Below are 27,551 nucleotides of genomic sequence, written 5' to 3' on the forward strand. Positions count from 1 at the left end.
TTTTCTATTTTCCACCTAATCTGAATCAGCTGAAAAAAAACATTCAAAATTGTTTACATTGTTTTTATGCAAAAACTCTTTAGTGCATGTGCAGTGCTGCCTATAAGACTTCAGGGAATGCATTCAGTGGAAATAGAGCCGGATCTGGAAGGAAGCCTCACAATCAGGTTATATAATGTTCAGGAAAGGACATATCATAGAACATAATATACATGGCATCTCTTTTAATGATACTTTTATATTTATGTTTCTTCCCACTATTGAATTATACTCCGTTCTCGTCTCACAGCAAGGAAGAGAACAAGTGGAATGCATTTAGGAAAGAAATTGCTATCGATCCTCACCTAAGACACATCATGACTTGCATCTGAAATGATTTCCACCACCCGGCCATCGATGGATAATTAATGTGCCGTCACTATCCCTGCCGTCCATCACTATCCGTCCATAGATAGATTGGCTCTATCAGGACACATTGCCTTCATCATTACGTCTGTTCATAAAGACATCAGAGCTTCGGGTAAACACTGTCTACATTACTGGCTAATAAAATATTTTATCCTGAACTATCACTCTAAAGCTATCAATAATGCCCATTAGAGATTAGAAGGTTACCAAGATCTACTAGTGGTGGAACTAAACTATAAAACCTATATACCCGGGGGGGGGGGCTTATAGGGCTGATAAGTGGGAATGAGTTAAGCTTCACTACTATAGGAGTAGTCCAGTGTAGTACAATTTATCCCCTATCCTAAGGATAGGGGATGAGTTTCAGATCACGGGGGTCGACCACTAGGGACCCCCGTGATCTCCCGTACGGCGCCTCGGCTCACTGGCCAGAGAGCGCATGCCGACCACTGCACGAAGCAGCGGGTGACATGCCCCCTCAACACAGCGCTATGGCAGAGCCGGAGTGCTCCTTTCGGCAATCTCCAGCTCTGCCATAGTGCTGTATTGAGGGGGCGTGTCGGCCGCAGCTTCGTGCGGTGGTCGGCACACGCTCTCTGGCCAGAGACCCGGGGCCCCGTACAGGAGATCATGGGGGTCTCCAGCGGTCGGACCCCCCGCGATCTGAAACTTATCCCCTATCCTTAAGATAGGGGATAAGTTGTTCTACACTGGACTACTCCTTTAAGTAAAACTAAAAATGTCTCCAATGGAAGCAGTTGGCTCTGCACTCCTTCTAGTGGTGATGCCACATTACTGCAGCCTCAATAAAAATCCCTTTAAAGGGAATGTGTCATTAGAAAATGTTTTTTATGTCAACTATATTTTTTAAGAATTTTTGGTTCTGTTGTTGATAATTTTCCATTTTGCTATTTATATATAAAAGCAATCCTAAAATCTTGCAGTTTCCATGGCGGTCACAAGGCCTTAAACTATGCTGTGACTTTCTGATCTATATAGATAATTTCCCAGCAGTCTCCTTCTTACATCACAGACAAGAGAACAGTAAAAAATGGCACCAGTATACACATAATAGGGTGCACACATAAAAGTTGTTGCCTATAGAATAGCCTCCCCCACCCTGTAGAATACCCTCTGAAAAGGTCACAGAGGATGCCCTGTAATGTTTCCAATTCATGTGAATGGGACAGGTCCCATCTATTGTTGCCTATGTCCTGTATTTGCCTATGTCCTGTATAAACTACTGTATGACAGCACATACCTCAACCCCCGTTCAGACGGCATCTGTGCAGCATATAGCCATGGTCTTGTTTTTATTTAAAGGGGTACTCCGCCCCTAGACATCTTATCCCCTATCGAAAGGATACGGGAAAAGATGTCAGATTGCGGGGGTCCCGCCGCTGGAGACCCCCGGGATCTCGGCTGCAGCACCCACCTGTTGCGGCTTCCGGAAACGCTGGAGGCTTCAGCTCCTGACCACGGTGACGTGAGATGGTGACGTCACGACTCCGCCCCCTGTAACGTCACGCCCCGTCCCTCAATGCAAGTCTATGGGAGGGGGCGTGACAGCCGTCACGCCCCCTCCCATAGACTTGCATTGAGTGGGTGGAGCGTGATGTCACACGGGGGCGGAGTCGTGACGTCATGATCTCCCATCACCGTGGTCGGGAGGCGTTAGGATGAGAGCCTCCAGCGCTGCCGGAAGCCACAACAGGTGGGTGCTGCAGCCGAGATCCCGGGGGTCTCCAGCGGGTGGGTGAACAGAGCTTCAGTGAAGATACTCAATCACCTTTATATTCACAAAGGAAGGGGAAAGGGGATATGTGGCACCTGCTATTGTGACCAAAAAGATTGTGGCTAAATATTACATTTCAGTTGACCCACGAGGGGGCATGATTTAGCTAGAAAGGTTTAGCAAGAAGGGAGCTTTCTTAAATGTGTTCCATAAAGTGTTCCAAAATTGTACCAAAATTTTGGCCTAGAATATAGGGGCAATGTAAACTATAGTTGGTAAAAAAAGTTAGAAAAATCAATAGATACCCCAAATTTATCAAATAGTATCAGCTGCTTAATTTAATCTGGAGCATTCCCTCTCTATTTACACAGATGTTACTACATCTTCCTCAATTTGTTTCCGTTTGTGTTGTTTTGTAAGATTTTTTTTTCTAAATGTATGGGTAAGGCATCTTTCCTGGTTTTAAAGGGTTACTCCCCTGGAAAACATGGTTTTATAAATCAAGTGGTTCCAGAAAGTTAAACAGATTTGTAAATGACTTCTATTTAAAATTCTTAATCCTTCCAGTACTTATAAGCTGCTGTATGCGCCAGAGTACATTCTTTTCTTTTTGAATTTACTTTTTTGTCTGACCACAGTGCTCTCTGCTGACACCTCTGTCCATTTTAGGAACTGTCCGGAGCAGGATAGGTTTCCTATGGGGATTTGCTCATACTCTGGACAGTTCCTAAAATTTACTGAGGTGTCAGCAGAGAGCACTGTCATCAGACAGAAAATAACTATACGACTTCCTCTGTAGTATGCAGCAGCTGATAAGTACTGGAAGGGTTAAGATTTTTAAATAGAAGTCATTTACAAATCTATTTAACTTTCTGACACTAGTTCATTTAAAAAAAATGTTATCCCTTGGAGAACCCCTTTAACCCCTTAAGGACCAAGGACGTACCGGTACGTCCTTGGTCCTGCTCTTCTGATATAACGCGGGGTTACACAGTAACCCCGCGTCATATCATGGCGGGCCCGGCGTCATAGTGAAGCCGGGACCCGCCTCTAATAGCGCGCAGCGCCGATCGCGGCGCCGCGCGCTATTAACCCTTTAGCCGCGCGCTCAAAGCTGAGCCGCGCGGCTAAAAGTGAAAGTGAAAGTTCCCGGCTAGCTCAGTCGGGCTGTTCGGGATAGCCGCGGCTAATCGCGGCATCCCGAACAGCTGACAGGACAGCGGGAGGGCCCCTTCCTGCTTCCTCGCTGTCCGATCGCCGAATGACTGCTCAGTGCCTGAGATCCAGGCATGAGCAGTCATGCGGCAGAATCGTTGATCACTGGTTTCTTATGAGAAACCAGTGATCAACATAGAAGATCAGTGTGTGCAGTGTTATAGGTCCCTATGGGACCTATAACACTGCAAAAAAAAAGTGAAAAAAAAAAAGTGAATAAAGATCATTTAACTCCTCCCCTATTAAAAGTTTGAATCACCCCCCTTTTCCAATAAAAAAAAAAACACAGTGTAAATAAAAATAAAAATAAACATATGTGGTATCACCGCGTGCGGAAATGTCCGAATTATAAAAATATATCATTAATTAAACCGCTCGGTCAATGGCGTGCGCGCAAAAAAATTCCAAAGTCCAAAATAGTGCATTTTTGGTCACTTTTTATATCATTTAAAAATGAATAAAAAGTGATCAATAAGTCCTATCAATGCAAAAATGGTACCGTTAAAAACTTCAGATCACGGCGCAAAAAATGAGCCCTCATACCGCCCCATACACGGAAAAATAAAAAAGTTATAGGGGTCAGAAGATGACAATTTTAAACGTATTAATTTTCCTGCATGTAGTTATGATTTTTTCCAGAAGTCCGACAAAATCAAACCTATATAAGTAGGGTATCATTTTAATCGTATGGACCTACAGAATACATATCAGGTGTCATTTTTACCGAAAAATGTACTACGTAGAAACGGAAGCCCCCAAAAGTTACAAAACAGCGTTTTTTTTTCAATTTTGTCGCACAATGATTTTTTTTCCCGCTTCACCATAGATTTTTGGGCAAAATGACTGACGTCATTACAAAGTAGAATTGGTGGCGCAAAAAATAAGCCATCATATGGATTTTTAGGTGTAAATTTGAAAGAGTTATGATTTTTTAAAGGCAAGGAGCAAAAAACAAAAATGCAAAAACGGAAAAACCTCCGGTCCTTAAGGGGTTAATCTAATAAAATTCTTTTTGGGCTTGAAAAAAGCCCTAATAAAAAAAAAAAAGGCAACAAAATCAATAATATTATGAAAAATACTTAAAATTCATGGTGTTTTCGACCAGCAAGTGTATATAATGAGACCTTGGGTCAATTCCACATCTAAACTAGTATATTAATTTACAATATCATATTATTAAAGGTGTACTCCACATTTTGTTCCGAACGGTGGGTGCAGCCTGCGGGTATCATGACGTCATGGCCACGCCCCCTCATGATGTCACGCCAAACCATCTCAATGCAAGTCTATGGGAGGGGGTGTGGCGTGACATCACGATCCCCGCAACCGGCATTTGGAACAAAATGTTCCGAGCACTAGGGCAGAAAAGTACCCCTTTAAAGGGGTTATCCAGAAAAAAACTTTTATATATATATATATATATATATATATATATATATATATATATAAAAAAATCCAAAAAACAAAAGGGCAACAGCACTCAAAAAGTCCAAACGATTTATAAGAAAAGGTGCAGGCAACCTGTAAAAGGATCAAGTCCAACGATCCATCCAAATGTAAAAAAGGGAGATCAGGGCAGCACTCCAATGGTGTGAAAAAAAGATAAAATTTATTCCATCAAAACAATGTGCAAAACAGCAGCTGTTTTGCACATTGTTTTGATGGAATAAATTTTATCTTTTTTTCACACCATTGGAGTGCTGCCCTGATCTCCCTTTTTTATATATATATATATATATATATATATATATATATATATATATATATATATATTAACTGGCTCCAGAAAGTTAAACAGATTTGTAAATTACTTCTATAAAAAAATATTAATCCTTTCAGTACTTATGAGCTGCTGAAGTTGAGTTGTTCTTTTCTATCTAAGTGCTCTCTGATGACACCTGTCTCGGGAACCGCCCAGTTTAGAAGCAAATCCCCATAGCAAACTTCTTCTACTCTGTGCAGTTCCCGAGACAAGCAGAGATGTCAGCAGAGAGCACAGTTTCCTGACAAAAAACAACAACTCAACTTCAGCAGCTCTTAATTATTGAAAGGATTAAGATTTTTTAATAGAAGTAATTTACAAATCTGTTTAACTTTCTGGAGCCAGTTGTTATAAGAACAAAAGTTTGTTTCCTGAAATACCCCTTTACATTTTAGGTAAAGCAATTGCTAAGTGTTTCCCGGTCCTGGTGTTATGCTTTAATGGACACCGAACCAGGCCAGGTAAAATAACATAGAATTGTTTTGCATCCTTCTTCCTAGCCCAGTTGCGCCCTGTATAGATGACTGTGCAACCTGCTTTGGTGTCCCCAGTGATCAGTTATCTAAGCTCATGTCTCACCTGTCAACAACCAAGCTCGGACTACATGGACTCATTTTATGAACACTGAGGCTATGGTATTACAATATTTAAACCTTATTTTACAGCCTGCTTTCTGAAACAAAAAATGTCTGAAAATTCTAATGTTTTTTAAAACTTTTTTTTGTTCATTTGGGCCTTTTTTGGCCCGTTGTTGCCTTTTTTTATTGGGATGTATTTTGGGCCTTTTACAGCACAAAATGTGTTACAAATTTAATGGATGAACAAAGGGTTCAACGCTTTATTAAATTTATTTATAGCAATTACGGCCATAACATTATAGCGTGAAGGCACGCTGAGTCCCATTGATTGGCTCTTTTTTTGACCAAAACATTTAGTGTGGACATAGCCTCTTACATTTCTTCACACATTTGTTGCATTTAATGCGCAATCCATGCTCCAGACTTGTGGTGCATTTACATTTCCAAGCAGAATTCCGTTTTGAAGTTCCGTTTGGAAATTCCGCTGCAACTGAGTTCTATTGCTGTCAATGGGATTTTGTAGCACAGTGCAGCACACCAGCGGCGGAACTTTCTTTTGGCTGAATACATTGCCGTCTATGGGGATTGTCCTCAGAATCTCCATGAGAACCCAGGCTTAAATGGATTTTCCAGGATTTATTTTTATTTGGCTGTGCTACAGGGGCTGTAAAGTTAGTGTAGCTCATAATATAGTGTATGTACATGTGTGTGATGGTGGTCTCGCAATTCTCATATGATCTTTGCCCTGTTCATTGTTAGAAGCATACAAAATGAGTGTTGCTGCTTTTCCCAGGTTGCAGTGCAGCCCAAGACATTACATCACAAGTCAGGTGTTGTCTGCTTCAATGGATTGAGCGACTGCTGGGTGGGAGGGAGATCATTTTCCATAGGGCTGCACAGAATTATAGTTTCAAGCACAGCACAGCATGGAAGGGAGCTTTGCTGTGCTGCAATGGGTGGGGTGGCTGATGTTTGGTAGGGTGAAAAGTGACCTTACACTTACAAAAAAGGGATCCTGGGACTTGTAGCTGGAGTGAAGAAACTCCAACAGGAAATAGTAATTTCACAAAAAGAAAGCAGCAGCTTTAAGGTGGACTCACAACACGGCCATATAGCCCCAAGACAAGCACAAATCCTTCCTAAGCATGTCCAATACTAAATTCACCTTATGTTGGATAACCTCTTTAAATACGTCAAATTGTGATAGTTCTGCTGGGCTGGGGAAGGCCACGCCCCCTCCATTGAAGTCCCACCTATTTTTCCTAAAAGGGCTACCTAAAGTGGAGTAGTTGCCAATGTTCACTAATCATGTTGCTACATTCATTTTCTAAACTGCCACCCGAAAATAAGAGGTTGAATCTGATTGGTTGCTCTAGCTTTGACATATGTCTCCTATAGAATCTTGTTGAATATTTGAATCCAAGATCAAGATCCGGCAACAAAGATCTATTTTTCTACTTAGTCTCCGAAAAAGTAAAAAAAAATAAAAATAAAATAAACTTTCTCTATAATTAAATTGCTGACTATATCACTTCTTCCAGACTGAAAATATCTCATTCAAAAGGGCTAATGGGATCATCAATTAATCTAAGTGGAATTAATTGCATATTGTTACGAGTGATTTAGAGACCCTGAATTCATGTACCGCACATACACAGCCAGACACTTGAGGAGCACATTCATCCCTGTGTAGATGCACACTACATCAAAGCTCATTATCAACTCCTAGCAATAAATATAATAAAAAGCTGATTATTAGAATTCATCAATCACCACCCATTAACCAGCGTGATTAAATGGGTTTGTAATGAACATCCTAATTCTGGGTGGGGGGGGGGGAAACATCCTAAAATGTTTTAGGATGAGGAAGCTTGTCAATTCATGAATGGCAGTAATATCCGGATCCAGGTAACATGAGATCTGTGATGGTTACCGTATATACTCGAGTATAAGCCGACCCGAATATAAGCCGAGGCCCCTAATTTTACCCCAAAAACCCAGGAAAAGTTATTGACTCGACTATAAGCCTAGGGTGGGAAATACATCATCCCCCCTTCATCATCACCCCCTGTCAATCCCTTCATCAGTGGTCTTCAGCCTGCGGACCTCCAGAAGTTGCAAAACTACAACTCCCAGCATGCCCGGACAGCCATCGGCTGTCCAGGAATGCTGGGAGTTGTAGTTTTGAAACCTCTGGAGGTCCGCAGGTTGAAGACCACTGCGGCCTTCGTCATCATCCCCCCCCCCCCTTCATCATCACCCACTGTCAATCCCTTCATCAGTGGTCTTCAACCTGCGGACCTCCAGATGTTGCAAAACTACAACTCCAAGCATGCTGGGAGTTGTAGTTTTGCAACATCAGGAGGTCTGCAGGTTGAAGACCACTGATGAAGGGATTGACAGGCTGAGAGTTCACTCGAGTATAAGCCGAGGGGGGCGTTTCCAGCACGCAAAATCATGCTGAAAAACTCGGCTTATACTCGAGTATATATGGTACTACTGAATCAGTACCAGATTTAGGAACAATTATCGAAACCATGAATATTTTTATCAATAATTCCTTTTTTTCATGATCATACACTGGGCTTTATCATGTTTCATACAAGAGTTATACAATGTGGTAAAACAACATTCAAAGAAGATTATGGGGCAATACTGTAAATCCTTATGGCATACTCCATCAAATGCTAAAGTAACTCTGTAGATTTGTGGTGACATATGGAGACACCGCAAGGAGTGGCTACATCTCTGTAGCATGGAGCCATCTAGAGAACTGGTGTGCTGCCATAAAGGATCCATTTACATCAGTGGCATTGCTAGCCTTTTTCTAATGGACTTGCAGTAAATTATAGGGGTACTCCAGCATTTAAACATGTATCCTCTATCTACAGGTTAGGAGATAAGTGTTTGATCGCAGGGGATCCTGTGATCCCCTATGATCTCCAGAGCTGGGCCTCAAATCTCACCACTGCATGGGAGCGCTGGAGATACCCAAGTACAGCGCTTATGTATCTCTGGTGCTCCCATAAAGAATCCTCCATGCAGCAGGTAGATTCGGTGCCCCATTCTTAAGATTGTAGGAGTCCCAGAGGTTGGACCCTCTTGCAATCCGACACTTATCCCCTATTCTGTAGATATTGGAAATACTTTTAAATGGCGGAGTATCCCTTTGACTTTCTCTTTGTCCTCAAGATTTGGATACAGTTTAATACTATTGCATGGCAAGGGAGCCTATGTGGATTTATGGGGCAGGCATGATGTTTCTTCATCCTCCTTTGGGGCACTATTACTAATGGAAAGTATTATTACTGTTGAGGGTATTATCAATCATGGGAGCACTGAGGAACTGTTAATTACTATTACTAATGGGAATTCTGAATGATAAATTCAACATGCCCAATCCCTCTCTCTCACTCCAACATCATCTGTTGGGGAAAAGATGGAAGCCTCCCATATACACATCAGATCCGAGCATAGTGTTAAATTTCAAGCCATTGAAGTTGTTATATTGGTAGACTACAGAGAGCTTCCAACAAACATACTATTACAATATTGTCATCTAAGGACAACAATATGGTTCTAAATATGTTATCATTATGGGATTGGTGTTGGTGATGGGCCAATACGCTTCCATTCAATCACAATTTAGGAAGCTCTTAAACCTTGAATTATGATCTTTAGGCCAGTGGAGGACAAGCATGGTACAAGCATTTTTTTGCCATATTATGGACAAGTTGCGCCCAGGAGTGACCAAGAGTGACCCAAACTCCCATGATCTATGAAACTAGCCATTCTGTGAAACATAGGTAGAAATAAGCATGCAAAGATTACCTTTTGTATAACATGGCTTTTTGACATGGCCATCAGTGGACTTTGGCCTTCTGTCCTCCCCTGAGAGGTGCCTCATGGTATGGTCATCACACATTCTCATGCTATCTCGTCTTCCAGCTTCCATGGCCATCCTGTCCCTCATTGCTTTTGCTCTCTCACTTTCCAGAGCTATGGCTTTTTCTAGCAGTGACAGATTCCCTTTCGTCATATCAAAGACTTCTTCTGACCTGTCTGAGGTGATGGAGGTAGTGTCATCATCTCTTTCCATGCATTCGTCCTCCTTTGCACAGCTAGAAAAAGTTCTTGATCTGGGGCTTAATTGTTCTTCGAGTCTCATTAAGTTCATCATATCGGAATAATTCCTGTCCGGTATTCGATCGGAATAGTCTTCGTCCTCCCTAGGCATTCTCTGACCCATGTATTGTTGCTGATTTCTGTCGGAATTGGTTTCGCTAAGTTTCCGTGCAAGGTCAAAACATTGGTTACGCAAGCATTCCAAACTGCTCAAACACACCTCCTCGTCGCTCTCCTCCACCATTTTCTCGGCATGTCCATTGTTTGTAGGCTTGCCTAACATCAAATAGTTCATATTCCTCGTGTCTTCCTGGCATGAATTGTCCATGTAATTCCTATCATTGAGGTTGTCGGAAAGTACCACACCATGTCCTTGTGCCAACAGTTTGAGGGAATCCACCGTTTCCCTAACAACATCACTGTCCAAGTCTAAACTGAGCTCCGTTTTGCGTCCCATGTTCTCGTTCTTGTCGCTGTCGTCTTCCATGCTGTTCGACGTGTTGCTGTTCATTTCGGATTCCGTCCTGGCTCTGTAGGCTGCGTCCTCAGCTATTTTGCCAAGATTCAACAAGGACTTGGCTACCAGTTCGTCGTAATTATCGTATTCATCGTTATTATTATCATCCTTTTCGGTGTCGTGCATTATTCGAGAGCTGTGACAGTCCATTGAGTGATGGTCTAAAAAAAAGTGAAAAGAAGAAAAATAGCTAGAAGGGCTGAGTGACATTTTTGGCTGATTTAAGCCGGCATGACGTAAAACACAGCACGATGAATACCACCATGATATACTTTCATTGTACGGGGCTTTGTAAAGGGATGCATGCAAATGAAAAATTCCGTTGAATATCGGCTAATAATTGTGTTATTTATTAAAACCTGTGTTTTGAAACAATTGTTTTTAGATCCCCAGATTTTTTAGACCAGTGGTATCAAACTATGGCCCTCCAGATGTTGTAAAACTTCAACTCCCAGCATGCCCGGACAGCCATTGGCTGTCCGGGCATGCTGGGAGTGGAAGTTTTGCAACATCTGGGGTGGCCACAGTTGTAGACCTTTAGAGTGTCAACCAGGAGGGCCACAGTTGTAGACCTTTAGAGTGTCAACCAGGAGGGCCACACTTGTAGACCTTTAGAGTGTCAACCAGGAATAGGCAAAAAGGACTATGTTTCCCCAAAAACAGTGCCACTGGTTACTCTTAAATACTGGATATATGTCACTGCTTTGAACATGGATTATCCCCCTTCAACTGAGCTAATCCAAGTTCTGTGTTCCGTATAGAATCCCCATTAAAGGAGATCTCCAGCGAAAAAAACGTAGCCCCTATCTACAGGAAAGGGGATAAGTAGCTGATCGCCGGGGGTCCGATTTCTGGAGCCCCCCCGCGATCACCGGAACAGAACCCCGGTGCTCAGTGAGGAGCGCATGCTGCAGCCTGAACGCACTCTATTCCTTCCTATAGGAGCACTGAAAAGACCCGGGTACAGGTCTTGGCATCATCGGCGCTCACATAGAAATGAATGGAGCATGCGCCTTCTTCTAACAGCAGTGCCAGGATCTCATCCCGGTTGTCGCGGCGGGCTCCAGTGGTCAGACCGCCGCAGTCAGTTACTTATCTCTTGTCCTGTGGATAAGGGAAAAGTTATTTTTCACCAGAGTACTCCTTTAAAGCCAATGGTGCAAAGTAAAGCTTATTCTGGATAAACAAAAACAAAGCCTTTTTTTTAAATATTGGAAAACCCCTATAAGGCTGGGTCCAGGGACTTGCACAGACATTTTTTTTGGGGGGGGGGGGGGGGGGGGGGGGGGCAGGGGCTTAAAGGGGGTACTCTGGGGCCAGAAAGTTAAACAGATTTGTAAATTACTTCTATTAAAAAGTCTTTACCCTTCCAGTACATTTTAGCAGCAGTATGCTACAGAGGAAATTCTTTTCTTTTTGAATTTCTTTTTTCTCTTGTCCACAGTGCACTCACAGTGCTGACACCTGATGCCTGTATCAGGAACTGTCCAGAGAAGGAGAAAATCCCCGTTGCAAACCTATGCTGCTCTGGACAGTTCCTGACATGGACAGAGGTGTCAGCAGAGAGCACTGTGGACAAGACAAAAAAGAAATTCAAAAAGAAAATAATTTCCTCTGTAGCATACAGCTGCTAAAAAGTACTGGAAGGGTAAAGATTTTTTAATAGAAGTCATTTACAAATCTGTTTTACTTTCTGGCACCAGTTGATTTAAACAAAAATGTTTTCCACCGGAGTACCCCTCTAAGTAAAAAAAGGGAACATCTCATTATAAAAAAAAAAAAAAAGTTTGCAAAAACCTTACATTTGTTAATACAGCACCATTCCTGAGATAAGACACCTCCGGCAATCATGTCAGCTGAATGAAACCCCGTTACTCCATGGAGGTCCTAATCAGTAAAGGCATCATAGGTCAGGTGCATTAAAAGGGCAGGGGCTCAAGCCCACTTTTGAGTCTAAGTGTGCACATCCCTGGCTGAGTCCATACATTGTTTTTTTGGTAATGTGAACCGAAGTGAAATGAAGAACTGTAGTGGAAAGATTGGCCTGTTTTTCTGTACTTTGGACCCTGGTTCCTGGTTTTGGATCTTGTTTTTTTTGTTGCGAAATACTAACCAAATACTGAACAAGATACTATGATAGAACCTAACCTGACTTGTCATTTATTTTCCGGCTGCTGCATTGCGTGTCGATCATTAGATCATGGTCAATGAGATACAGTATAACAGTAACAACAGACTTAGCGTTAAGACATCTGTATGGCAACTGGAGATTATTGAAAAATTGAGAAAAATATGGATGATGAGACATAGTATCTGTAACCAAAAAGTGAGAATGCAGAGAATTCAGTGAATGATTAGTTATTCATAGGCCGTACCCATAGCAATTGTCTAAAGGTGCCCATATTCCCCCCATAGGTGAAAAATTAGTCAACAGCTATCTCTCTGGTTCCCCCCTACACATGAACATGAAATTGAATGTTTATCGGCGCTGGTAGGCACAACCGATCACATGACCAATGCCGATGAATATTCAAATCCAGCCGGCGGGACCGCCTCCAGCGCGCAATTCAGCGTTAGAAAAAGCCGAACTTCAGAGGGACCGGGCACCGGGCTTCAAGTACGTATATAGGTCAGAAACCCAGCACTGGTCTCCTGTTCACCTGCACTATAACCCGGTGTATCGAGTTTAGTGTGGGTGAACGAATTACAGTTCTCCTTGCTGCTGTATTTGCTGCTGCAAATTTTCCTTCCTGTTGAAGTCAGTGGATGGAAAAATCAGCGGCAGAAAATATGCAGCAAAATAGGGCACATGTGACCCTACCCCAAGATATAATAAATGAAGGGTCATTGGCTACAATTATTTCGATAAAAAGTGCCCAACTGTACTTTGGCAGGAGGACAGTCCTATAGGCCTCCACCATGATAGCACTAGTCCCATCCTGGATGCCCAAGGAGGTCTCAATTGCCCCATGAGAAAATACTTCCTAAGGGCTTGTTTTTGAAAAATTAGCTGTATGTAAAGGAGAAGGAAAAATTAGCAATTTCACCATTTTTATTTTTATTTAAATTTTGCACCATTTACCATGAATTTTATTCTTTGGGCCAGTGCTCAAAACATTATGACAGAGGAGTTTTTTTCTTCATTTTTGATGACCTTATTTAGAAGCAGGATGAAGTTCTCTTTTCTCTCAGCTTCCGGTGGAGGCAGCTTGGTATAGTGAAGTCCCCAGCAGCCAGTCCTGCCCTGCTCTTTTAACCGTGTGAATGTCTTAAAGACACACACACAGTTGAAAGCTATGATTGCCTGGTTTTCCCTGCAGAAGAGCACAGTGAACAGACGTTGGGCCCCTTCCCCTTCTCGGGCCCCTGTGAAGCCGAACCAGCTACACCGGCAGTATGTCCGACCCCAATCTGACATCTATAATTTTGCTAGCTTTTATTCAGATGGATTATATAGACTATAGATCTGCATGTGGGGGGAAATGGCAGGGATAGGAGTTTTCAGTGATTCCAGCCATTACAGTAGTCAATAATAGGTTGGACCCACTGCTTACGGCAGTGTTTCCCAACCGAGGTGCCTCTAGCTGTTGCAAAACTACAACTCCCAGCATGCTGGGAGTTGTAGTTTTGAAACAGCTGGAGGCACTCCGGTTAAGAAACACTGCACTACGCAAAATATCCTCTACAATCCACCTGAATGATGCGTTATGAAACGTGGAGGATGGATAGCGTAGTGAAGAGTTTTTCCCAACCAGTGTGCCTCCTGCTGTTGCAAAACTACGACTCTCAGCATGGCATTGGAAACACTGGCTTATAGCATGGGTACAACTCCTGGGTCCATGCCATTCGATGGACGTACCATTACTTCCCATTGCTCTTAGAAGACTGACCATGGTATGGCCATGGCCACAAAAGGGTTAAGAATCTCACACATGTGAGCGATACATTGGTGTCTATGAAGCAGCAGCCCTTTAAGATGAAACATTTAGTAGTAAAAGAAAAGAGTGTGAACTGGGGCCAGGCTTTGTGTTTGCCCTATAATAGATCCTTGCTCTGATACAATGTAGCAAATATCCTGCATTTCTAATTCCATGTGTGCAGAAGTCAGCGCAGACCCTGTTCTGTAATGAATGTATTGTTTAGCCTGCAGAAGTAATGTTTATAACCCAGACATCTAGAGTAAAGCCATGGCACCTCTACATTACATTGTAAAGTCTCATTATTGCCACCAAAAGTGTTGTCACAAAGTTCAGGAGCGGCGGCTGCCCCCGTTCTAAGTACAGTCCTCACGGTAAAAGGGAATCTGGTTCTCATGGAAACACAAAGTCGCATCGTACAGAACTCGCAAAAGAATAAGGGGGAAAAAAGATAATAGTGGAACCGCAATAAAACCAGACGATATCATTGCTTGGGTGGAAGCTTCACATTTACACAAATTGCTTTGTGAATCACAAAAGAAAATCCAATAACTTTCTCCTATTGTGTCTTAATGGTCAAAGAATGTTACTATTTACTGCTTATAACTGGGATGAAAATAACCAAATGTTCCAAAATAATCATATCTATCTATCTATCTCATATCTATCTATCTATCTATCTATCTATCTCATATCTATCTATCTATCTATCTATCTATCTATCTCATATCTATCTATCTATCTATCTATCTCATATCTATCTATCTCATATATATCTATCTATCTCATATTTATCTATCTATCTCATATCTATCTATCTATCTATCTATCTATCTATCTCATATCTATCTATCTATCTATCTATCTATCTCATATCTATCTATCTCATATATATCTATCTCATATCTATCTATCTATCTATCTATCTCATATCTATCTATCTATCTATCTCATATCTATCTATCTCATATATATCTATCTATCTCATATTTATCTATCTATCTCATATCTATCTATCTATCTATCTATCTCATATCTATCTATCTATCTCATATCTATCTATCTCATATCTATCTATCTATCTCATATTTATCTATCTATCTATCTCATATCTATCTATCTATCTATCTATCTATCTATCTATCTGTCTATCACATATCTATCTATCTCATATCTATCTATCTCATATCTATCTATCTATCTATCTCATATCTATCTATCTATCTATCTATCTATCTATCTATCTATCTATCTCATATCTATCTATCTCATATCTATCTCATATCTATCTCATATCTATCTATCTATCTATCTATCTCATATCTATCTATCTATTTCATATCTATCTATCTATGTAGCAAATGGAAACACAGCAGCACTTCCAGACGGTGATTAATTAGTGGCTTTATTAATCACAGAGTGAATATGCGACGTTTCGGCCACCTTTCGTGGCCTTCATGTGAAGGCCACGAGAGGTGGCTGAAACGTCGCATATTCACTCTGTGATTAATAAAGCCACTAATTAATCACCATCTGGAAGTGCTGCTGTGTTTCCATTTGCTGTATGCCTTTGGAATCCGTGGCCAGGATTCAACCACCACTTTGCACTCCACTACTTATACTTGAGTGCTGCTCCACCTGCTGGAATATTTATCTATCTATCTCATATCTATCTATCTATCTATCTATCTATCTATCTATCTATCTATCTCATATCTATCTCATATCTATCTATCTATCTCATATCTATCTATCTATCTCATATCTATCTATCTCAGGGGTCTCAAATGAAATTTTGCGGCCCAGGCACTGGGCAGGAGACTTCTTCAGTCATTTAGTCCTGCTTCGGGCAAACAGCGCTAAATGCCGGAAGACTTCACACACGTCGGCACACACTGCTCCTGTACCTATATCTCCCTGCTGCAGCCTATTATGAGCCTTCCTGGAGGGATGCACGTGATTGGTGATGTCATTGCATCCGCAGTGCAGGATGCCGGGGCGCTGATGTCCTGCACGGCGCATGTGATGACATCACTAAACGCGCATATCCCCACAAAGAAGGCTCATTATAGGCTGCAGCAGGGAGATGTAAGTACTGTAGCTGTAAAACTTATTTAATAAAGCAATAACATATCACTAGATAGATAGAAGGAATCCCTAGGAGATCCATCACTATGAATGATGGGGGTCTGACCCCTGGGAGCCCATCAATCCTAAAGACAGTACAGGGGTAGCAGTGCTGGTTCTGTTGTGTGGCCCCTCGGGGTCAGACCCCCCACATAAGGTGATGGCTTCTAGTGATTTGCCATCACTCCTAATAGATCAGGGACGGACTATTCAGCTCATAAAAGTATCATATTCCGCAGTTATGTGGAAACAAAACATGTTCAATAATGCAAAACATAATACAGCATCACAGCCAGGTAACATTTCTGTGTTATTGATCCGCGTTGAGTTTTATTTCTTGAAATCACATGAAGTTCAGTTCATGAACAAAATGTGTTCATACAATTTTCAAAAAAGAAACTCCCGGATTTAATTTTCCTGAATTCATTTTTTATTTTATATATTTTTTTTAAAACAAAGCTGCAATTCTTCTAGGGGAGAAGAAAACTCATTTACAATGGGGCAGATATACTATTACAAATGCACCAGAATTCTGATGTAATTTATGCCAAAACTCTGTGCACATGTAACATGGTGAGCAGTGCTGAGATAGATAGATAGATAGATAGATAGATACATAGATAGATATGAGATAGATAGATAGATTGATAGATAGATTTGAGATATATAGATAGATAGATAGATATGAGGTAGATAGATAGATAGATAGATAGGTATGAGAGATAGATAGATAGATAGATAGATAGATAGATACATAGATAGAAATAAGATAGATAGATAGATAGATAGGTATGAGAGATATATAGATAGATAGATAGATAGATATGAGATAGATAGATAGATATGAGATAGATAGATATGAGATAGATAGATAGATAGGTATGAGAGATAGATAGATACATAGATAGAAATTAGATAGATAGATAGATAGATAGATAGGTATGAGAGATAGAGAGATAGATAGATAGATATGAGATAGATAGATATGAGATAGATAGATATGAGATAGATAGATAGGTATGAGAGTTAGATAGATAGATATGAGATAGATATGAGATAGATATAAAGACAGATAGATATGAGATAGATATAAAGATAGATAGATATGAGATACATAGATAGATAGATATGAGATAGATATGAGATAGATAGATAGATAGATATGAGATAGATAGATGGATAGATAGAAATGAGATGGATAGATAGATAGATATGAGATAGATAGATAGATAAATATGAGATATAGATAGATATGAGATAGATAGATATGATATAGATAGATAGATATGAGATGGATAGATATATAGATAGATATGAAATAGATAGATATGAGATAGATATAAAGATAGATAGATATGAGATAGATATAAAGATAGATAGATGAGATAGATAGATATGAGATAGATATTAGATAGATATGATATAGATAGATGGATAGATAGAAATGAGATGGATAGATAGATAGATATGAGATAGATAGATAAATATGAGATATAGATAGATATGAGATAGATATGAGATAGATAGATAGATATGATTTGGATAGATAGATATATAGATAGATAGATAGATATGAGATAGATAGATAGATAGATATGAGATAGATAAATATGAGATATAGATAGATATGAGATAGATAGATATGAGATAGATAGATAGATATGAGATGGATAGATATATAGATAGATATGAGATGGATAGATAGATATATAGATAGATAGATAAGAGATAGATAGATATGAGATGGATAGATAGATACATAGATAGATATGATATAGATAGATATGAGATGGATAGATAGATATATAGATAGATATGAGATGGATAGATATATAGATAGATAGATGGGTGAAATAGAATGCAGCACACCACTGTTGCAGTCAAAACAAATAGATTTATTCCATAGCGTGCAGAGGACTACGTTTCACCGGTCTCACACCGGCTTTATCAAGCTGGTGTGAGACCGGTTGAAACGTAGTCCTCTGCACGCTATGGAATAAATCTATTTGTTTTGACTGCAACAGTGGTGTGCTGCATTCTATTTCACCTATCTGGATCGAGGAATCGGTGGGGACCCAGGCTCCAATTATGCGAGCACCCCATACTGACTATCACCTGATTCTACTTGATGTGCTGCTTCTATTTGGATTTTTTAGATAGATAGATGGCATTTTCCTCTGCTGTTTCTCCAAGTGGTGCATATAGGATTTAGTGAATCAATCCCCCCTATTTGTTGATCGACCTGATACATCAACCACAGACCATAATGCATGAATCAATTTGTCAATGATTTGCTCCGGTTTGCCATAAGTGTATCACATACATATCCAATTGATTCACCCAATGTATCCTAGCGGGGTGCCCTATAGATTGTGAATCAATTTGCATTGGACTTGAATGGGGCGGCTCGATTCCTCACAATGACTGGGGATGCATTACACACGTCCTCAGAGTATGAAGCGCACAGTAAATGGCAGCAGGCAGGATTAGTATATGGAGGACATAGTATTCCATAGCTGGTAATGGATATTGACTGGAGAATACCAATATATTAAGTGCATACATTGTACCTCTGGACCACAAGGTGTGTACAGCCAAGTACAGAAAATACAGAATGTGCCCTTTAACTACTTGAGTGCACCATAATATTTATTTATCTTTTTTTACATGTTTTGTACTTGCCACAGCAGCGTGCACCCGTGTATTGGGTATAGGTGCTGGCAACATTTTTGTTTTTTTTGTTTTTGCTGTGCAAATTGGGGGGAGTGGCTCCCTCTGTAGCCGTGCATCCCCTCCCCTATTTCACAGAAGGTGGTTTGGATTGATAGTGGATCCAACATGTCACCCAGTCAGAGGCTATATGCCCAGCAGAGGTGAGTGTTATGAGTGTTAGGCTCAGTTTTTGTGTTAGGGTCCCATCCTATTTGAGGCCACCTCCCCGTGGTGGATGGGGGGACACGTTTTTGATCAAAAAGTGCGCTAAGAGCCTCCATTTTGTTGACCAAATGTGCTGCTGCCATTTTCTTATTTTCATTTTCTTTTTTTACGTATAATATTTATGTAGGTTTTACTTTTTTAGGTTTTGCCATGATGAAGAACTGACACAGTTCAAAATGCGTTGGATTATTATTATTATTTTTTTAATCTCACATTATTATATTTAAAAATTTTTTATCCCACATATAATTCTTCCCTTGAGTTAGAAGGCAACATTGTCTACAGTAGTTTTTCCCAACCAGTGTGCCTCTAGGTGTTGCAAAACTACAACTCCCAGCATGCCCAGACAGCCAAAGGCTGTCTGGGCATGCTGGGAGTTGTAGTTTTGCATCAGCTGGAGGCACCCAGGTTGGGAACAATGGTCTAAAGTCTTTATACCCAAGCAACCAGCAATGGGGCTAAGCTGATATTCTTATCTTTTTTTCATTATGACATCATAATGCAAAGTGCCTAATGGCAAACTCAGCCCTACTACGTATTTACTTTAACACCCTTTTTAAAAACTGCTTTGATAATATTGCTTGATGAGATTATTTTACGTAATGTTCATTGTAAGGCCAATATCAGATGAGCGTAATATGACTGAATTTCTGCATACCTATTATGGTTACAAGTAGGGATGAGTCCCAAGCCGTCATTTCTTTGTGAAGAAGGCAGTACCAGCCCTGCACAATTTTGTGGAACAGAACGTGGGCCAGTCCTTGAGCCTGTCGGTGTGTACCAAAGTGCACGGCAGCGCCGGTGTGTGGAGCTGTAACTGCGGGTCAGGGGACAATACATCTGTTTTGCGTCCCACTGGGTGAATGTGGTTCCTGCACAGCCTCAACAGTAACTTGGACAGGTCACGCCTCTTCCGCCTCTGCGCTGTCAGCCCATTGGTCCTGTGACAGTGTGTGACTCCGCCTCCTCATCCTCCTCCATGTCCTCAGCCTCCACTGCACGGACAAGTCTCTGTGCCCCTCCAGCATACCATGTGTGCAGGGCACGGCGGTGTCATGCTGTTCTTCACATGGTTTGCCTTGGCGAACAGAGTCACACAGGGGAGGAACTGCTAAAAGTAATTCATAAAGTAATCGAATCATGGCTAACTCCACGAAAACTGGAAATGGGAAACATGGTGACTGACAAAGGGAAGAACATCTTGTCTGCACTGCGACAAGGAAGCCTGAGACATGCACCCGCAATGGGACACGTGTTCAATCTGGTTGTCAAGTAATTCCTGAAGTGTTCCCCCCATCTGCAAACATCCTAAGAATGGGAAGAAAACTTTGCATGCACTTCGGCCACTCGTGCACCGCCAAGCACACCCTCCTTGAGCTGCAGCATCAGAATGGTATCCCACAACATAGTCTGATTTGCGACATTTCCACACGTTGGAATTCCACCCTCCATATGTTGGGCCGAATATACGAACAGAGAAAAGCCATCACCGATTTCTTGATGATCCAAGCAGATAAGAGTACTCCCCTGTGTAACTTCAATGTGAACCAGTGGCAGCTCATACGTGACACCTGCCGTTTGCTCAGGCTCTTTGAGGAAGCCACATTATTAGTCAGTTGCCAGGATTATGTGATGAACAACGTCATTCCACTGCTTCATTTACTACAACACGTGTTGGAAACAATGGCTGGTCAGGGCTCTGGAGACATGGCGCCTACATCTCACAGCCACATAAGCCCTGTGGGGACTGAACTGGAGGAGGAGGGGTATCGTCACAGAGGAGTACAGTTTAGGTTGCGCGAGATGGGCAATTTTTCTAGTAACCTGACAGGAGAGGAGGAGCAGGAGCAGCTAGAGGAGCTAGAGGGTTATGAGGAAGGTGAGACAGAGGACCCAGACACATGTTGGCAGTATGCAGTGGAGATGGTAGGGAGAAGGCAAGGAGTTCCTCCGAGTCACTTGCACAAATGGCACGATGCCCACCAGTTACAATGAACCATATGTTGTTCCCTTCCACCTTTTAGGGGTCTTTGCATTGCATCAATACTTGGTGGTGTAGGTGGCACATGCATGGTGTTTTTTGCACACCTTTCCTTTTGTTTGATTTAAAAAAAATTTGGGGTGCATAACTTTTAATAATATTCTTAAGATAAAATATAAGTTTTACGTAATGCATATCCTCAATACTTACTTGTGCATACTAACACTTTTATAAAAGAGAACATTTTCTTCTGCCTACCTGCCTCAGCTACTATTCTGATCCTGCCACCTGCCTGATGCCACACATCTGATGCCAAGTTCTCCCTTTTTCACCCACCTTCTTCACTGGGTACTGGTATTGCCACTCGCCACCCCACTATGTCACCAGGTAACATAGTAACATAGTTCATAAGGTTGAAAAAAGGCCAGAGTCCATCAAGTTCAACCTATAACCCTAATGAGTCCCTACTGAGTTGATCCAGAGGAAGGCAAAAAACCCTCATACTAGAGGTAAAAATTCTTTCCCGACTCCAAATATGGCATCAGAATAAATACCTGGATCAACCTTCTGTCCCTATAGATCTAGAATCCATAACCTGTTCCGTAAATGCTATTATTTTCCAAAAATGCATCCAGACCCCTTTAAAATTCTTTTACAGAGTTCCCCATGACCACCTCCTCAGGCAGAGAATTCCACAGTCTCACTGCTCTTACAGTAAAGAACCCCCATCTGTGCTGGTGTAGAAACCTTCTTTCCTCTAAACGTAGAAGATGCCCCCTTGTTATGGATACAGTCCTGGGTATAAATAGATCATGGGGGAGATCTCTGTACTGTCCCCTGATATATTTATACATAGTTTTTAGGTCTCCCCTAAGCCTTATTTTTTTCTAAACTAAATAACCCTAATACTGATAATCTTTCTGGGTACTGTAGTCCTCCCATTCCCCGTTTACTCTGGTTGCCCGTCTTTGAACCCTCTCCAGCTCCACTATATCTTTCTTGTACACTGGTGCCCAGTACTGTACACAGTATTCTATGTGTGGTCAGACTAGTGATTTGTACAGCGGTAGAATTATTTTCTTGTCGTGGGCATCTATGCCCCTATTGATGCACCCCATGATTTTATTTGCCTTGGCAGCAGCTGCCCGACACTGGCCACTACTGCTAAATTTAACTTTCACGACTTCTGATGCTGCTGATGCCAGCTCCAGACTGTCTCATTCTGCCACTATATGTTCTCCTCATGCTGCTGCCACCCCCAGGCTATCTCATTCTGCAACTATATGGTCTCCTCATGCTTCCACCACCTCCAAGCTGTGTCATTCAGCCACTATATGGTGTCCTCTTGATGCCACCAACTCCAGGCTGTGTCATTCAGCCACTATATGTTCTCTTAACCCCTTAAGGACCAGGCCATTTTATACCTTAAGGACCGGAGCGTTTTTTGCAATTCTGACCACTGTCACTTTAAACATTAATAACTCTGGAATGCTTTTAGTTATCATTCTGATTCCGAGATTGTTTTTTCGTGACATATTCTACTTTAACTTAGTGGTAAAATTTTATGGTAACTTGCATCCTTTCTTGGTGAAAAATCCCAAAATTTGATGAAAAAAATGAAAATTTAGCATTTTTCTAACTTTGAAGCTCTCTGCTTGTAAGGAAAATGGATATTCAAAATATATTTTTTTGGGTTCACATATACAATATGTCTACTTTATGTTTGCATCGTAAAATTTATGAGTTTTTACTTTTGGAAGACACCATAGGGCTTCAAAGTTCAGCAGCAATTTTGAAATTTTTCACAAAATTTTCAAACTCACTATTTTTCAGGGACCAGTTCAGTTTTGAAGTGGATTTGAAGGGTCTTCATATTAGAAATACCCCATAAAAGACCCCATTATAAAAACTACACCCCCTAAAGTATTCAAAAAACATTCAGTAAGTGTAACCCTTTAGGTGTTTCACAGGAATAGCAGCAAAGTGAAGGAGAAAATTCAAAATCTTCATTTTTTACACTCGCATGTTCTTGTAGACCCAATTTTTGAATTTTTGCAAGGGGTAAAAAGGAGAACATTTTTACTTGTATTTGAAACCCAATTTCTCTCGAGTAAGCACATACCTCATATGATTATGTTAATTGTTCGGCGGGCGCAGTAGAGGGCTCAGAAGGGAAGGAGCGACAAATAGTTTTTGGGGGGCATGCCGCATTTAGGAAGCCCCTATGGTGCCAGGACGGCAAAAAAAAACACATGGCATACCATTTTGGAAACTAGACCCCTCAGGGAACGTAACAAGGGGTAAAGTAAACCTTAATACCCTACAGGTGATTCACGACTTTTGCATATGTAAAAAAAATATATATTTTTTTTACCTAAAATGCTTGGTTTCCCAAAAATTTTACATTTCTAAAAAGGGTAATAGCAGAAAATACCCCCCAAAATTTGAAGCCCAATTTCTCCCGATACAGAAAACACCTCGCATGGGGGTGAAAAGTGCTCTGCTGGTGCACTACAGGTTTCAGAAGAGAAGGAGTCACATTTGGCTTTTTGAAAGCAAATTTTGCTCTGGGGGCATGCCGCATTTAGGAAGCCCCTATGGTGCCAGAAAAGCAAAAAAAAAAACACATGGCATACCATTTTGGAAACTAGACCCCTCGGGGAACGTAACAAGTGGTAACGTGAACCTTAATGCCCTACAGGTGTTTCACGACTTTTGCATATGTAAAAAAAAAATTTTTTTTTTACCTAAAATGCTTGTTTTCCCAAAATGTTTACATTTTTAAAAAGGGGTAATAGCGGAAAATACCCCCCAAAATTTGAAGCCCAATTTCTCCCAATTCGGAAAACACCCCATATGGGGGTGAAAAGTGCTCTGCTGGCGCACTACAGGTCTCAGAAGAGAAGGAGTAACATTTGGCTTTTTGAAAGCAAATATTGCTCTGGGGGCATGCCGCATTTAGGAAGCCCCTATGGTGCCAGAACAGCAAAAAAAAACACATGGCATACCATTTTGGAAACTAGACCCCTCGTGGGAACGTAACAAGGGGTAATGTGAACCTTAATGCCCTACAGGTGTTTCACAACTTTTGCATATGTAAAAAAAAATATATTTTTTTTTACCTAAAATGCTTGGTTTCCCAAAATTTTAACAATTTTACAAAGGGTAATAGCAGAAAATTCCCCCCAAAATTTGAAGCCCAATTTCTCCCGATTCAGAAAACACCCCATATGGGGGTGAAAAGTGCTCTGCTGGCGCACTACAGGTCTCAGAAGAGAAGGAGTAACATTTGGCTTTTTGAAAGCGAATTTTGCTCTGGGGGCATGCCGCATTTAGGAAGCCCCTATGGTGCCAGGACAGAAAAAAAAACCACATGGCATACCATTTTGGAAACTAGACCCCTCGGGGAACGTAACAAGGGGTGATTTGAACCTTAATACCCTACAGGTGTTTCACGACTTTTGCATATGTAAAAAAAATATATATTTTTTTTACCTAAAATGCTTGTTTTCCCCAAAATTTTACATTTTTTAAAAGGGTAATAGCAGAAAATACCCCACAAAATTTGTTAGGCAATTTCTCCCGAGTACGGCGATACCCCATATGTGGCCCTAAACTGTTGCCTTGAAATACGACAGGGCTCCAAAGTGAGAGCGCCATGCTCATTTGAGGCCTAGATTAGGGACTTGCATAGGGGTGGACATAGGGGTATTCTACGCCAGTGATTCCCAAACAGGGTGCCTCCAGCTGTTGTAAAACTCCCAGCATGCCTGGACAGTCAACGGCTATCTGGCAATACTGGGAGTAGTTGTTTTGCAACAGCTGGAGGCTCCGTTTTGGAAACAGTGGCGTACCAGATACCAGACGTTTTTCATTTTTATTGGGGAGGGGGGTTGTATAGGGGTATGTGTATATGTTGTGTTTTTTACTTTTTATTTTATTTTGTGTTAGTGTAGTGTAGCGTTTTTAGGGTACAGTCACACGGGCGGGGGTTCACAGTAGTTTCTCGCTGGCAGTTTGAGCTGCGGCAGAAAATTTGACGCAGCTCAAACTTGCAGCCGGATACTTACTGTAATCCTCCGCCCATGTGAGTGTACCCTGTACGTTCACATTGGAGGGGGGGGGGAATCCAGCTGTTGCAAAACTACAACTCCCAGCATGTACGGTCTATCAGTGCATGCTGGGAGTTGTAGTTTTGCAACCGCTGGAGGCTCCGTTTTGGAAACAGTGGCGTACCAGATGTTTTTCATTTTTATTGGGGAGGGGGGCTGTGTAGGGGTATGTGTAGATGTAGTGTTTTTTACTGGGAGTTGTAGTTTTGCAACAGCTGGAGGCACACTGGTTGTGAAACACCGAGTTTGGTAACAAACTCAGTGTTTTGCAACCAGTGTGCCTTCAGCTGTTGCAAAAGCTACAACCCCCAGCATGTACGGACAGCGGAAGGACATGCTGGGTGTTGTAGTTATGCAACAGCTGGAGGCATACTACTTTGGCTGGGGATGCTGGGGATTGTAGCTATGCAACAGCTGGAGACACACTGGTTTGCTACTTAACTCAGTGTGCCTTCAGCTGTTGCAAAACTACAACTCTCAGCAGTCACCGACAGCCAACGGGCATGCTGGGAGTTGTAGTTATGCAACCACCAGATGCACCACTACAACTCCCAGCATGCACTTTAGCTGATTGTGCAAGCTGGGAGTTGTAGTTACACAACTGCTGAAGGTACACTTTTCCATAGAAAGAATGTGCCTCCAGCTGTTGCAAAACTACAAGTCCCAGCATGCCCATAAGGGAATGCTGGGAGTTGTGGTGGTCTGCCTCCTGCTGTTGCATAACTACAGCTCCCAGCATGCCCTTTTTGCATGCTGGGAGCTGTTGCTAAGCAACAGCAGGAGGCTGTCACTCACCTCCAACGATCCTCGCTGCACCAGGTCAGTCCCTCGTCGTCGTCGCCGCCGCCGCTGCTCCTGGGGCCCCGATCCCAACAGGGGCGCCGGGGATCGGGGTCCCCAGCACCCGGGGTGCACGTCCCGCACCCGCTCACGTCCTCCGGAAGAGGGGCGGAGTGGGTTGCGGAAGTGACACCCGCAGCAGGCGCCCTGATTGGTCGGCCGGTAATCCAGCCGACGAATCAGGGCGATCGTGAGGTGGCACCAGTGCCACCTCACCCCTGCTGGCTCTGGCTGTTCGGGGCCGTCTCTGACGGCCCCGATCAGCCAATAATTCCGGGTCACCGGGTCACTGGAGACCCGATTGACCCGGAATCCGCCGCAGATCGCTGGACTGAATTTTCCAGCGATCTGCGGCCATCGCCGACATGGGGGGTCATAATGACCCCCCTGGGCGATATGCCCCGATGCCTGCTGAATGATTTCAGCAGGCATCGGGCACCGGCTCCGCTCCAGATGGTTGCGGGGGGCCGGTAAAACACATGACGTTCTCATACGTCATGTGTCCTTAAGGACTCGGAAATGGAGACGTATGAGAACGTCATGTGTCCTTAAGGGGTTAATGCTGCCGCCAACAACAAACTGTGACATTCAGCCACTATATGGTGTCCTCATGCTTCCGCCGCCTCCAGGCTGTGTCACTGTACCGCCATGTGGTCTCCTCATGTTGAATCACCCCCTTTTCCCATAAAAAAAATGAAAATATAAAAATATATATTTAATTAAACTGCATGGTCAATGGTGTACGCGCAAAAAAAGTCGAAAATAGAGTATTTTTTGTCACTTTTTATGCCATAAAAAAATGATAAAAAGCGATCAAAAAGTCTGATCAAACAAAAAGGGTACCGATAAAAATTTCAGATCACTGCACAAAAAATTAGACCTCATACCGCTCAGTTTGTGGAAAAATAAAAAAGTTATAGAGGTCAGAAGATGACAATTTTAAAAGTATTAATTTTCATGCATGTAGTTATGATTTTTTTTCAGAAATACGATAAAATCAAACCTATATAAGTAGGGTATCATTTTAATCGTATGGACCTACAGAATAAAGATAAGCTGTCTTTTTTACGAAAAATGGACTATGTAGAAACGGAAGCCCCCAAATTTGCGTTTTTTTCTTACATTTTATAGCACAATGTTTTTTTTTCCATTTTGCCGTAGATTTTTGGGTAAAATGACTGATGTCATCACAAAGTAGAATTGTGGTGAAAAAAAAAAAAAGCCATCATATGGATTTTTAGGTGCAAAAATGAAATGGTTATGGTTTTTAAGATGTAAGGATTTTGAAAGTAAGGAA

The 27,551-nt window shown here is 41.8% G+C and overlaps 1 protein-coding gene and 1 long non-coding RNA gene across 12 annotated transcripts in view; one reads left to right on the forward strand and one right to left on the reverse strand.

Moving 5' to 3' along the window:
* The window catches only part of LOC130361292 (uncharacterized), a 48,627-nt gene extending 42,891 nt beyond the window's left edge, over nt 1–5,736 (forward strand). The window contains exons 2-3 of the long non-coding RNA XR_008890948.1: nt 290–520; nt 5,621–5,736. This is a non-coding gene — a long non-coding RNA (uncharacterized LOC130361292). The remainder of the gene's footprint in view (nt 1–289; nt 521–5,620) is intronic.
* The window catches only part of MYT1L (myelin transcription factor 1 like), a 580,462-nt gene that overhangs the window by 100,740 nt on the left and 452,171 nt on the right, over nt 1–27,551 (reverse strand). For 10 of the 11 annotated variants that reach the window (XM_056564080.1, XM_056564081.1, XM_056564082.1 and 7 more), the window contains one exon: nt 9,530–10,501. The exons of the other annotated variant lie outside the window; for it this stretch is intronic. In XM_056564080.1, the coding sequence (XP_056420055.1) occupies nt 9,530–10,501 (972 nt within the window). The remainder of the gene's footprint in view (nt 1–9,529; nt 10,502–27,551) is intronic. 11 annotated transcript variants of the gene reach the window in all.

The sequence above is a fragment of the Hyla sarda genome, chromosome 3, assembly GCF_029499605.1.
Source record: "Hyla sarda isolate aHylSar1 chromosome 3, aHylSar1.hap1, whole genome shotgun sequence".
In the NCBI taxonomy this organism is placed as follows: Eukaryota; Metazoa; Chordata; class Amphibia; order Anura; family Hylidae; genus Hyla; species Hyla sarda.